The 14,008-nt window shown below is 45.2% G+C and overlaps 1 protein-coding gene across 2 annotated transcripts in view; it reads left to right on the top strand.

Moving 5' to 3' along the window:
* The window catches only part of WWC2 (WW and C2 domain containing 2), a 127,374-nt gene that overhangs the window by 78,369 nt on the left and 34,997 nt on the right, over nt 1–14,008 (top strand). For both annotated transcript variants that reach the window (XM_072950492.1, XM_072950493.1), the window contains exons 5-8: nt 3,704–3,783; nt 8,318–8,447; nt 11,340–11,486; nt 12,531–12,604. In XM_072950492.1, the coding sequence (XP_072806593.1) occupies nt 3,704–3,783; nt 8,318–8,447; nt 11,340–11,486; nt 12,531–12,604 (431 nt within the window). The remainder of the gene's footprint in view (nt 1–3,703; nt 3,784–8,317; nt 8,448–11,339; nt 11,487–12,530; nt 12,605–14,008) is intronic.

Raw genomic sequence — 14,008 nt, 5'->3', positions numbered from 1 at the left:
TGGGTTGTGAGATCTGATTCCATAGAAATAGGTCTGTAAAATTAGCTGGTTGGCTACAGCTGCAGAAGGTTCAGTATGGACGAGAGAGAGGAAGTAGGCGTTAGAGCTTGTGGGGCCATTCCTGTTGCTGGTTTGGGTGGGACATAGGAATATTGAAGTTTCCAAGGTAGAGTAAGGGCCACAGACTTTATTTAGGTCGTTTTGCAGCAGTTCTAGTTTGTCTTTGACCTTACGTATATTATCATGCCATTAATAACTAAAACTTTGATAATTGTGGTTTAAAAGAATTCTCGTGGGCTCTAGACTACTTAGTGACATTGTGACCTTCAGCAGATTACTTCCTTATTCTCTTTAACTCGGAGATTCCTCACCTGTAAAATAAGAATTAAAAGTGCATCTATCTAATAGAGTAGTTGTGAGGACTGACAGTAGGTGCTTGTTATATTTAGCACAGTCCCCAGAATGCATGCAGTGCTTGTGGATTTTAGCTACCCTCATTGCTTCCTGGTGGAGTTCCACACTGTGCTAAATTTGCAAGTCAGCATCAGCGTAATCCTCAGCCGTGATCTAAGGACATCAGTATTCACATTCTGTGTCCTGCATCTGCAAGCGGGTTGGCGAATGCGAGCAGAAACAGTGATCCTCTGACAGCTAAGCATGTCAAACGGTCCACCGAGAAGAAAGGGTTTTGAACGGTTAAGACCATACGCTAAAAACCAAAAAACAATGGAAATGATGTTGGGTTGGAAATAATATCTGTTTTCATCTCTCACTGTCATGGAATCAAATTTTTTCATAGTTAACAAAATAAAATGCAAAATTGTATTCGGGAGCTGAGTACCATTCCCGTAACCCACTAAGAAGATGCTCTGAAGTAAAGCAGTAGCTCTGAAGTAAGTAATGTGGGAGAAAAGAAGACACAAGGGTTAGCTTCCTCTGCTGTTGTCGCCCAGCATACAGCAACACCTCACATCGCTTAAACAGGGGAGAGTCTGCAATGTCAAAAGTTAACTTAATTTTAAATGATGATTTTTGAAAGAAATTAAATTGGTGTCATCGCTGTCCAAGTGATTTTAAGTCGAATGCTGTTTTATGTCGGTGAGATGCACTAGTTGTTTTAATCCAGTTGTTCCAAAAGGTCTCAACATCACCATTGTTTTTATCAACTGTGTTTTCAAAGGTAAAGCCAGTTTTCAGCCAGCTATTTATTGATGGCTGGATTTCTGTTGTTGTTGTTTTTAAATAAAAATGTTAGTCTTTTTGGTAAAAAGCTTTTGAGAGTGCTGTTAGAAGTAGAAATTACACGCGGCATGAGCGCCTGATGCCTGATGGTCTTGATGTGGTAACAGCCCAGTACTAAAAGTGACGCGTCCTTGCTGGACGGGAGCTTGTTGCCCTCCCTGAACGTCACAGCTCCTTCAGAGTCAGTTCCGCCGTCTCCTCCTCCTTCCCTGAGGTCGTCTTCTCCTCCTTTGGGTTCCAGTAGCATCGTTCGTGCCTCTCTTACTTGTCATGGATTGGGCCTTCCAACACAGTGATTTGTATTTCCTTTTCCCTCCTAAAATATAAGTGTCTTGGGCACAAGCCATTAAACCTTCAGATAAACTCAGCTGACAGATTATTGAACATCTGCTGTATCCGGAATGTCATGCCTGAAGGTGTCACTCAGCCCCTGTAGCTTGTCGTTTCAGCCCTCGTAGTCTCCTCTTGACGTTTTTCCTCGTCTGATCCACGATGCTCTTTTTCCCTCTGACCTCTCTTGCCTCTGCTTCACAGCGTGCTCTGTCTCTTCCTCTTGTCATCGGCTTCTAAGTGATGCCAACACCCTAGGTGTTCCCGCGCTCTCTTCCCGTCTCCACGCACATCCTCCCTGGCTGATCTCATTTATTCTCGTGCATTTAAAATAGCATCGTTATGTCAGTGACTCTGTATGTTCTGTCTGTAGTCTAGGTGCCTCAAGTCTACGTGCTCCTGCTGCCTTTGAAGTGTCATGGGTATCATCAGAAAAACAAATGTCTTACAGAAAACCCTTGATCTTTTTCCTACCTAGTCTGGTCCCCCCACTCCAGGAAAGCACCTTCATGCACCCAGGATTTTGGAAGTGATCTTTGACGCATCTTCTCCCTCACCCTTCACACTGAGTCCATCACCAAGTCCTGTTGATTCTTCCTCTAAAAAATATTTTTCCTATAGCACCGCCCGCACGCCAGCCCACAGTACAGGCAGAATGGCCCCTCTTGGCCCCTCTGGTCCGGTCACCACACTGCTCTTATAGTATATATAGTAGCTCATGCTTCTCGGCCCCTCCTGGATGCTCACTGTCCTCAGGATGAGATTTAGAAACCCTCCACGTGGCTTCAGGCTCCTTTTCCATCCCCACCTCACTCCCCACGGTGCCACTGTAATCCGGCAATGATAGCATTCCTTGAATCCCAGAGATTTGCTGAGTTCCCCCTCCCACAGTTCCCAGTTTGTCCCCAAGCTCTGCTTTGTGGGGGCCGTCTTGTTAGTGAAGCTGACTAACCCCGTCAGCCTCGGCGTCATTTCCTCAGACGGGCTGTACCCCACCCCTCAGACCAGACTGGGTCCCGTCCCCCTCTTACATCTGGAAGCACCCGTGCTTTTCTCTAAATCACCTGCGGGAACTGGTGGGATTTATCTCACTGGGCGACTGTTTGCTCAATTTCAGGCTCCCTTGTTCTGGGAGACCCGGAAGGGCAAAGGTTGGGTCTGTTTTGTTCCCACTTCGGTCCCGGGACCTGACACGCTGTGGAGAGTCAATCAATATTTGTGGAATGAGTAGAATAAATAGGAAATAAAATTTCAAAACACACTGTAGTGCTACACAACAGAATGTGCAGAAACTTACATGGAGATAAGTTTCTGACACCCATGAGCAGACCTTGAGTTTGTGACTAAACCAGCCTTGTGCCATTTTTCTGACCTGCCAATTTTGAGTATTGTTATTACCAAAGATAACAGGAAGGAAGATAAGTTTTCTCAGTTTGACAACAAATATTTGCGGATCAGCTGCTGTTTGCCTGGTCCTGTTGTGGAGGCCTGGGACACAGCTGGCGTGATGCTGCTGACTTTCCCTTGGGGGGCAGACAGGAAACCAGCTCGCAGTTCCAGCTCTGGAAAAATACTATGAACTAAACAAAACAGCGTAGTGGACTGGGCGGGGTGGCCAGAGAAGTCCTGTTGGAAGGGTCACGTGGAGCTGAGGTGACAAGGAGTCAACTATTGAAGATCTGAGGGAAGAGCCTTTTAGCGGGGGAATGGCACACGCAGAAGCCCCGAGGCTGGTACAGCCTGGCACACTGTGGGAACGGAGGGGTGGCCAGTGGTCCAGGAGCAGGGAAGGAGGGGTGAGGACAGAGCCAGAGACACTCTGAAAGTCTGCCTGCCTCTCCCTGCACTGGCTGTTTACTATTTATCACAGAGAGGAGACGGTGGTGATGTCCAGCTCGTAGGAATGTTGCTACCTAAGATGATGAGGCTAAATATGAGTAACAATGCACATCACTGATCGTTTAAGCAAAATTAACCTACCTTCCATCCAGTCTGTGTCTGGGAGAAACCAGACGAGTGAATGCTAAACTAGTGGCTGTGTCTGTGTGTTTAATAGTTTACTAATGGATTACCTTTTAAGACTCTGTTGCTAATTATTGACAAACATATTTACATTCATTTCTCACAAAAGGTTAAAAAGCTGAAGCGAGAGCTCTCACAGATGAAGCAAGAATTGCTCTATAAAGAACAAGGCTTTGCAACCTTAAAACAGTGAGTATAAAAATACCGAGATGGACCATGAGATAGTCCAAAGCCCCCGAGCCCACACCAGGGAGGTAGAAGGACAGATGACGGGATCTCTCAAAGGACGATAAAGCCCAAAGCGTAAGGCTTGCACCAAAAGACAAAGCAACAGTCAGCCGGCGAACAGAACACTTGGGAAAAATCTATGCACTTTGAAAAGGTCTGAAGCTTCTCTTAATCATTGGACATCAAAGGAAACAGATAAAAAACTAAACTTTGTCTCCCAGCCGCCCCGGGTGGAGGTGGAGGTGGGGATGGAGGGCTCCAGGAGCAGCTCCCGGGGGCTGGGCTGGGTTCCCTGCGCTGCCCTGAGCCCTGGCCGGAGGCCTGTCTGCCTGGAGGGTGACCTGATGGTGGCAGCTCAGGGAGCGAGGCAGCGTGGCCCCTGGGGAGCTGAGCGAGCGCTCGGCCTCCCGTGTTCCTTCTGCCCTTGCCACTCTGTGCCGAGGTCCGGGGGACCCCACTCCGGGCTGAGCTGCCTCAGATGGAGGAGCAGGTGACAGAGGGTTGCGGGACCTGGAAATCCCTGCCCCCTTCCAGCCCCTGAAGCCCCTGTTCTTCCTGCTGCTGAGGCCCAGCCTGACTGGAGGCCGACAGGCACACGAGACTTTCCAGCTCCCATGGTCCCCACCACAGGGTCTCCGACCAGGGGAAGCAGTGATGGTTTACGCGGCCACCCAGCCACAGCAGGGCTTGAGGGCACCCTCCCCTTGAAAGGCACTCGGCCTTTTCCTTCCCCGCTCCATGCTGCGGGGCTCGGTCGGTGTTGCCAGTAGCGGAGCGGTGTCCACAGGGTTTCCCGGCCGGTTTCACGTTCTTCCCCCGTGTCCCCAGCAGCGATCCAGGGTGGCACGGCACCACCCCGGTCAAGATCCTGAGTGTCTGCTGGCCGGGCACACACGAACAGTTTGTTCTGGCTATTTGGTTGATGAGTTCTATTTCGGAACCCCCAGTCACATGGCTTTGGTTTCAGACGTTGGGTTTTCTGGCTCAGTCTGTTTTTGACACTCACCTCATGCAGTTGTGACCGTGACATTCTTTCAGAGGCTTCCACCCTAGTGTTCTCAAACCTGACTGCACATGGGAAGAATCTGAGCAGTTCTTTAAAAATGCCGGTGTCTGGTCTCCACCCCAGGAAATACGTTCTGAGAGCCCTGGGTGGTTCTCAGGTGCACCTCAGCTGGTTGCAGAGCTCCCCTAAAAACTGAGCAGACCTGCAGCCCCTTCAGTGTGTTACGCAGTAAGCGGTATAAGGAGGGCTTCGTGGTGGGAGCCGGGAGAGGAGCGCCACAAAGCGTTTAGCCCTACGTTAAGTATTTTTAAGGCACATGAAATTATAACTCATGTCACTACCCAGGATTAAAGGTTAGCCAAACTTGCTGTTTTTGTTATCCTGATGTAACAATGCTGTATTGTTTTAAAGCAGTTTGCTTGCAAGCAATTTTTATAGGAATCTAAGGCATGTTTAAGAATCTGTCAATAACATTCCACAAGAAAACAACAGACATTTGTTGTAGAAATTCAGGCTTGATTCTCTTGCAATGATTCTAATCTGCTGAACCAAGAGCAGAAAGATATGGTATCTAACACCATAGGCCTCTCTTGTTGATCTCAACTACAGACAAAATAAAGCTGTTTTCAGTCAAATGATAACCACCTTACTACTAGAAGATTGGATAATAATTGATTGAACCCAAAGACCGTACTTTTCAAGAAACCACATTCCTGATACTGTAAAGGGGACTTTTCCTTGGGGTTATGACAGAGAGTGTATTTCAAGAAAAGATTTAAACCGAATCCCACTGCAGGCTTTTGCAACTTTTCACTAATTCACGATAAAATGAAATAATTTTGTGGAATCTGGAATTACATAATTTAAATCCTAGCTTTCACCTTGCTTGGTGTGATAGTTTTTCCTCGATGAATGAATGTAGGTTTATCTCTACATTATTCACTTCAGTCTGTGGTCCCAAATTTGACTTTGAGCTAAGCGATAGTGTAGTTTATGTGTAGACAGATACCCAGGAGGAGATGCATATTTCCACTTTGCCTCCTCCACGGTTCACTCAAAACTGGAAAATGGAAAGATACGAAACACGCAGTGAGCCAGGGGTATATGCAGAGTCTGTGAAAGTTTGGCTTGGGCTGGATTACACATTTTCCAGGGAAGGCATGCAAATGGTTAGATCAAGGAGGGAAATTAATTATAGGGTACACACAAACCCAAAAAAATTTTTTCAGGGAAGAAACTAAAATGGTATTTCTCAATTAAGAGCAAAAAGCACAGTGCATACTTTGTTTTAAAAATCTATAACTTTGTATTTTATGGTCAGTTAGGGTCAAAAAGAGAGAGAAAGGGAGAGATGAAAAGTGGAGGAGAAAAAGGTGAAACATAGAGGTAAAGGGAAAAGGCAACATTTAATGTCAAGTAGAGAGGTTCAAAGGAGGCAGAAAAAAGGGAAGGAAAGACTAAAAGGGGTTCCGTGGAGAATGCTGAGTGGAGGAGGGATGTTTAACGTTGGGCTGAGCAATGGCCGTCGGAGACGTTCTCGTCTATTTTTAAAGCTCTCTGAAATTTAAATCAGCAGTCCTGAGGTAGTCCTGCTTTCATTTTTAAATGTTAAATTTCTGAAAGTTAATTTCTGAAAGCGACTCATCTGCTTTTATTTTCTAATGTCAAAGTTGATTTCTGAATTAAAGATATGTTTTGCTATTAAATTCTGAAGGTTTTATACAAAAAGGAAGAAATTACTTGGGCTACAGAAACTTCCTTTGGCCCAATTTGAGATACCTATACTCCTAGCTATTTCATGACATCTCAGATTTTTTTTTCTTATTAAAATAAGCCTTTTGCCTCAACTAAATTGGTAGATACAATGCTTAAGGGAGCCAACAATTGTCATTGATAAGGCCCTCGCCAAATAAATGTAATTAACCAATATTCAAAACGCTTCTGGAGTTGTATCAAATATTCCAAGTGGGGTAGTCAAGAGCCCCAGGCCTGAGGCTTCCATTTTGAGGACCACTGTACTATTCAGCTAAGTGTTTATGGAATTCAGGGGCAGAATTTTTCATAAACTTTCTGGTCTCCGTTTCTCCGTTTGGACGAAACGCGGCAAGGCCATGCCTAGAGTCCTTTCCCATCACAAACACTGTGTGTGCTTCATCCAGTGACGTCACCAGCTGTGCTTTGTTACAGAGTGACCTTATGATGAAATTTATTTTATTTTCTTAGATTCTTTAAGACTTTAATTACTTGTCCAGCACCATAAAATATTTTCCAAAATAGTCCTTGGGGAAACAAATTATCTACAAACTGCATGGTTTGAGTAAACTTTGGAAGAGTGGATAAGATAGTATTGTATTAGCTTTTTTTCGGGCTGTACCCTTCACATTGAAAGAAATACGAATTGCAAAATGTCTGAGACCAAATTAGCTTAGGACCAATTGTCTTTGATTGAGTAGGTGCCACTTCTGTGGGGAGTCTGTGACTAAGACAAGGGTATGTCTGAGAACACGTGTCTCAGCATTGTTGGCTACTGGGGCCGCCATGTGGCCCCAAGTTCCTGAAGTGAAGCCCAAGTCGTCCATAGTGAGTCCCAGGCAGCACGGTGGTGGGGAGAACCAGAAGAGTGATGGTGAAGAAGTTGTGCAATCTTTTTTTTTTTAATCTTTTTTTTTTAAATAAAAAAGAGTTATTTTGCTAATTTGGTTGGGCCCTTGGAGCACAGAGACTTAGGTTACATGAAGCCCTCTGATGGGTGATCACATGGGCAACCACGTGAACTGTAAGGACATTTGCTGAGCAGATCCACAGAGGTGGCACATTAGCTCATAGGGAGCTCTTTATTTAATATTCGTGGACAGATGAACACGTCTGCCCTTCTGCCTGGTTCCTAGATTTGAACTCATTCAGCAAGCCAGGCAATTTTATCTTGTCTCATTCTTAAAAAAATAAGAAACTGACCAAACGATCCAATGTAAGAGGGTACTCACCAGTATAAATAAGAATCACTACCCTTTATTAGCAGTCGCCAAGCTGTAGGCACCGTGCTGGGTTTCGCACCAACATTCATGCATGTAAAATTAGGCGGCAGTGATGCGTCCTGAGGTTCCTGTGCTTGTGCAGTTCGCTGGCATTTCTGTGCTTCTGCTGAACTGTTTCCCCGTGTCCTGAACGCCTGTCAGGGTGGAGAGCAGGAGCAGCGTGTGAGGAGGGCTGAGTTCCGCCAGCAGTGGGCTCACCCACACCGGCTGAAGACACAAAGCCGGAGCCTCAGCGACCACTTTGGACTGGGTGCGAGGTGGAGGGCGCGGAAGGGCTTAGCGCAAAGGGACCAGAAGGGGAGGGAGGAGAAGCCACCAGCCCAAAAGGACGAAACTGGTGTGTGAGCATCGAGCAGCAAAATAACCGGCCAGCGAAGAACCTAAACCCACTTCCCACTGCCTGTTTACCTTGTACTCTGTCATTCTTTGATTTTTTCCCCCCTTCTTTTAACAGAATTGATAAAAAAATGTCTGGAGGCCAGAGTGGCTATGAACTTAGTGAAGCCAAAGCCATTCTAACTGAACTGAAATCTATCAGAAAGGCTATTAGCTCTGGAGAAAAAGAAAAACAGGATCTGATGCAGGTGAGTGATAGAACATTTTGTTAAGTCAAACTACTACTTTCTGGGGCCCCAGAAACTCTCCTTGATGCAAAATTTCTCCATCAGAGTCTAGATGGCCCTTTATCTCTCTCACACACACACACTCCCTCTCTCTCTCTCTCTCCCTCTCTCCATTCACACGGAATTTGTTCCTGCAGGAGACTGTTAGAGGCACTGAGGCAGCTGGCTGCCTTGGAGGAAAACAAACTGGTTCCCAGGTGCTGATGTGCTTATTTGAAGGCAGGCTTTGGGGACCTTTGAGATGGGGGTGGAGGATCCTGGAGCCCGTATAAGGAGATTAGCATCTTGGTGCACCTTGCAACTCACAGAAAACTTCATGTGGAACCCTGATAAGCAGGGTTATCTAAACCAGTGATCCTCCACCCAGGATACTACAGGGGATGTCACCTGTCATCAGTAAGTAGATGATACGCCTTGAGGAGGGAGGACCTTTGAAAAGCTTTTCCCCAGCCCAGGAGAGTCCAAGGTGCTAGCTCGGGGTGGGAGGGGGGATGCTGACCCAGCTTGGGGAGATCTGTGTAGTCCAGAAGACCAGGAGAGATGCTGATGGCAGGAGATAACCTGGTTACACCCGTGCAGTCCTCACCTTGCGGGTCTTAGCTCCAGGGACCCAGCCTCAGGTGTAGAAAAAAACAAGCATTCAGTGATCAGTGTTCTGCTTTCGAATGTCTACTTTTAGCAGATACAGTCAGGTTTTTTTAAAGAGGGAGCTCTTCCTCCTCTTCTCTCCCCTCCATCCCATAATTAGCACAAGCACTGAGAATTCTTGGTAATAGTTCAGATATTCGGAGTTCTTTACCTAGCTGAGTGAGGATTTAGTCTGTGTCTTTTGAAAACTGTTACAGCCCACAGCGATGTTTGCATTCTTAGTAGAACCCTTGCATTTAAAGACCATATCTGTCTACTTTATGTCTGCTTTCAAAATGCTAGTTAAATATAGGTAAATATTCTTCAGCCCATATAATTTTGCATTTGGGGAATCTTGAAATAACTTGCAAGAGGAGATTGACTAGAAAAGACAACAATAATAGCAGCAAACACTTCACACTGACTTTGTGTCGGGCGGTCTCCCACCTGCCTCGCATGGAGAGGCTTCGTTTAATTCTCACAGCAGCCCTAGAGATAGGCAGTGTTATCCTCCTCGACTTACAGGCAAGGAGACTGCAATCTGGAGAAGTAAATACTGAAAGTCACAGAGCTGGTAAGTTGTAGGAGTGTAGGACTGGGGTTCAAACCCAGGCAGCCTTGCTCCAGAATATGTGGTTCTAACGTACATGTAACACGTGCAGAACTTTACTTGAATATGATTTGTTTGGTTCTGCAGCGATCCTGCTGATTAGATCAGTAATTCCTGAAATGCCTGGAATAGGTCCTTTGGAAAAAGTGAATGGAGCTTGACCACATTTACACTAGAACCTTATAATTTAGCAATTTTAGATCATCTCTGATTCTTCCTGAGAACTTTGGATGTATACACAGGCCAGATCATTAAAAGATTAGATTTCTTTTTAATTACTAAAATATATAAAATAACTGGTAGATGCAGAAATCAACAGGAGAGCTGAAAGGGACATTAGGTATCTTCTGTGACTTTCAAACCCCTTTGACCACGACTCACAGTAAGAAAAACACTTTACATCAAAACCCAATAACACAAACACCTTTACCTATAGATACACACACACACACACACACACAACAAATTTCACAGAATTATGCCTGCTTTTAGTACTAGTAATATAGTTTGATTTTATTTTCTAGTCTCTTCTGTTTCATTTAAAAACATACTAGTCATGTATTAAATTAATTGAGTGCACCATCATCACAGGTAGGTTTGAAAAATACACATCTTTTTACTATTCACCTGAAAAAGTAGAAAAGCCTTTTCTAAAGTCTCTAAAAGTTTTCTCTGTTCTTTTCTGTAATATATTATTTGATGTGACCATTTAAATTTTATCCCTCTTGTGTGTACACTTTATATAAATGTACCTTTGAAAGAAAATAGAGAAGGTTAGATAAAAAACAAATATCAGATCTCTGATATTTCTAATTTCTTATCATGAGAACTTTAAATGTCAGGCTTAAATCCTGCACTCTTCTTAAAGTTGATAATAGCGTCTTACATTTTTATTCGTATTTTGTGGTGGGTTTTTTTGAGTAGCAATTGAGATTTTTTGCTTTTTAATACTTTCGCTTGCTCACTTCCTCCCTCTAAACTCACTGTCTTAAACCCGGGCGCCGACCCCAGTCCCGTTGGCTTTTGATTCCGCACGTTCCCAAACCAGGCATCACTGTCTGTACCGATCGACTGTGACTTCTGGGCCTGTGCTTTCCAATCTCTGACATCAGTGTGAGCTAAATAATCTCTTGGATCCCGTCCAGGTGGAAAATGGCATAATTGTAGGAGTCTTCTAAGTTAGGACGTCTTCCTGCTCTCTCTGAAAGGAGATTGCGTTATAGGCATTCTGTGTTGCTGTAGCTTCTACTTTAAGAAGAGCTGCTGTGAGTGGTTTTTATTAAAACAGATTTTATTGAAATTTTAAAAATAAGAAATGCACGTGTTAAATATAGAGATACCGTTATTCACAGGGTGAGTAATTCCCAGGCTGTCTCTTGGGAGAGATAAGATAGCCTGTTTAATATGCTCTTACGTACCTTCAAAGGCATGTGTATATTTGCAGAAATTGTATTCTACTCTCATTTTTTCAATAATTTAAAGTGATAAGTGCCTACTAAGATAAAGTAATTGTGTTTTCCATTGAGATGAGCCCTTTCGCTTTAATTTTACCTGGTGGGGAGGCTTGGCCCTCTTAAATGTCAAGCTTCATGAAGTACTTTGTATTTCCTCAACAGAGTCTTGCGAAGCTGCAGGAGCGGTTTCATTTGGATCAGAGCATTGGCAGATCTGAGCCGGACTTGAGATCCAGTCCTGTGAACTCTCATCTGTCTCTCTCCAGACAGACCCTGGATGCTGGGTCACAAACAAGCATTTCTGGAGATGTAAGTTGTCCTTTTGGGAGAGTTGGCCCCGGTGCTGTCCTTGCTGGGCCTGATTGTAATGTGGAGGGCGCATGGAGCAGGGGCTAGAAGGTGGATGGAATTCCAGCTGTGTGCACTCTGTGTTTCATACTCATCCGATCAGTTTTAAAAATCAAAGCCTTATCTTTTCTGCCTAGGTGCCAAGCAGATCAGAATTGGTCCCTGTGAGTAGCTCTGTTCAAACTGTCTCATACTGTATTTATTTAGAGATGTTATTGAAAGGCTAGAGACACGTGAGAATTTAAGTTGTTCCAGTTACATTTAGAGTCTTGAAAATTAAGGTCCTTCCAAATCAACATTAAGGCTGATGAGAAACATAAATATATGCCTTTAAAAACTAACAGAAACTAGCAAAAGAACTTGTTCTTCCAAATCCAAGGTTGATTATATTAAAATGTGTGATTTGTGATTTACACCTGGCATTTGAAGATACTTCATTGAACACTGTTAATAATTTATGCTATACTTTTTGGGATGCCATTAGCAGACATTTACTTTTCAATAAGTTCCCAGTTATTTTTGTATTTTCTATGCTTCTTTGAATCCTGTGCTATGAAAGGGAGACAGGCAGAGATCAACAGTAGGGCTTCCGTGTTTGAAAAATTCACTTTTGAAGTTATTTAGTTGATGTTTTATGCATTTGAAAGCTACATGTTGGAAATTTTGGCTCACAGAGACAAGGAAATTAGTTCCAGTTCATAAATTTTATTGACCCGAACGCCCTTCATAAACCCTCAGATACCAGAAACATTTACCTGATACTTTTTATATTGAGTTTAATATGTGGGGAAAATGCACATTGAAGTCTTTGAAAAACAGACAAGCTTGAGCTGAAAAGAAGCATTTTGTCCTACTGACACTATCAGGGGCCCTTTTAAACTGGTATTCCCAATTTCAGTAGTACCTTCTTTAGCTTTTCAATCACTTGTCCTTCCTAGAAGCAAAAGCAGTTTACTTCATTCATTAGCAGAGTTAATTGACTTCTTCCCTCTCGTTTTTTACTAGATTGGAGTGAGAACTAGATCAAATTTAGCTGAGAAGGTCAGGCTGAGCCTCCAGTACGAAGAAGCCAAAAGAAGGTAACAGGAGGGGAGCTGTTTAGTGGCCGGGGGTGGCCGGGGGTGGGCGGGCCCACCCGGGATTTCCTTTTCCAGAATCAGTCCTTACTCCTGGGGTGACATCTGCTGGGCGCCAGCCGCCCGTTCTTACCCAGCTCACCCTTCCGTCTTCAGGGTCTAAGGATGGAGGGGCCCCTCCCGACCTGCTCTCTGGTCCTCCCCCACCCCCGCACCGAGGCTGAAGAACAAGGGGAGGTAACGGGAAGGGTGCGGATGAAACTGTCCGCTTCTTTCTGGAAGGAAGGAGCTCTGGGCTTGTGCGGTACTTCGAATTAAAAGTGAGAAGGCTGGTGTCTCAGGTAGAAACGTGACGCGGTGGCTCCGGCGCAGGGCTTGGCGGCAGTTGAGGGGCCTTCAGGTGAACAGCTGCAAGCACCGTCCTTGGCTCTGGAGGGAAGACCCCCGCCCAGGTCCTGGGGGGCGCTGAGGCGTCTGCTGTGTGACGCACTGCGGCGGGTGTCTCTCTCCTCCCCCCCCCCCCCGCCTGCCCCCCTTTCTTTTACCTGTGACTCTGGGGGGCGAGGCGTCAGAGCCTGCTCCGTCCCTGCCTGGGTGCCTGACTCGGCTTGTTTGCAGCACGTGGGACGCCGGGCTTGTTCTGATGGAGAGGGTCGTGCTGATACCTTTCACTGTTTTACTTTTAAGAGTTTAAAAATGCTGCTGATCTATTATTTAAGAAAGCACCAGGGGACAAACCTGCCTCATCGCCCTGCAGGGGGCAGAGAAACATACCGTGTTTCCCTCTTGAGCGTGAGCAGAGTAGTGGTCCCCGCAGGGCAGCCCGGAGGGTGGGGACTGGGGACAGCTGTTATTACTGGCGATGATGAGAATTTAAAAGCAATTAGAGGTTGTCTGGCTTTAACAGAGTAATTGTTTCATCTGCCTAAATGCAAAATTTGCCTCTGTGTAGCCTCTGTTACTAATATTACCTGGTTCTCTGATTTACTGAAAGAACCCTAAGCTCTGTTCTACAAATTATTAACCACGTGAGCTTGAGCAAGTTACTTAGTCTCTCTGAGCAACATTTTACTCGGCTAATTTTAATGCCTATAAATTGTCCCAGGTAGATTATAAATTTCTTGAGGTTAGGAAAAATGTTGTGTACTTTGTTGTCTGCGTCTCAGGTCCCAGGCTGGGGCTTTGCCCTTGGTAAGGACAGGATTGCTTTGTGCTTTTGTGGCCCGGTGCTGGGGAAGCCTGTCTGGGACCCTCGGGCTGTAAGCACACTGGTGGCCCCTTAGCAGCCAGGACACCTCGGTTCTGAGGTAAACAAAGCCAGGGTCTGTGTCTGGCTTTCTGAAGGAGGATGGCCAAAACTCAGAGTTAATCCTGGGGGCCGGGTCTCTGGGGTTGAGCCCACCTTCC

Source organism: Vicugna pacos, chromosome 26 (assembly GCF_048564905.1).
Source record: "Vicugna pacos chromosome 26, VicPac4, whole genome shotgun sequence".
NCBI classification, from domain to species: Eukaryota; Metazoa; Chordata; class Mammalia; order Artiodactyla; family Camelidae; genus Vicugna; species Vicugna pacos.
The sequence above is the reverse complement of the archived record's forward strand: the minus strand, read 5'-3'. Positions and strand labels throughout refer to the sequence as shown.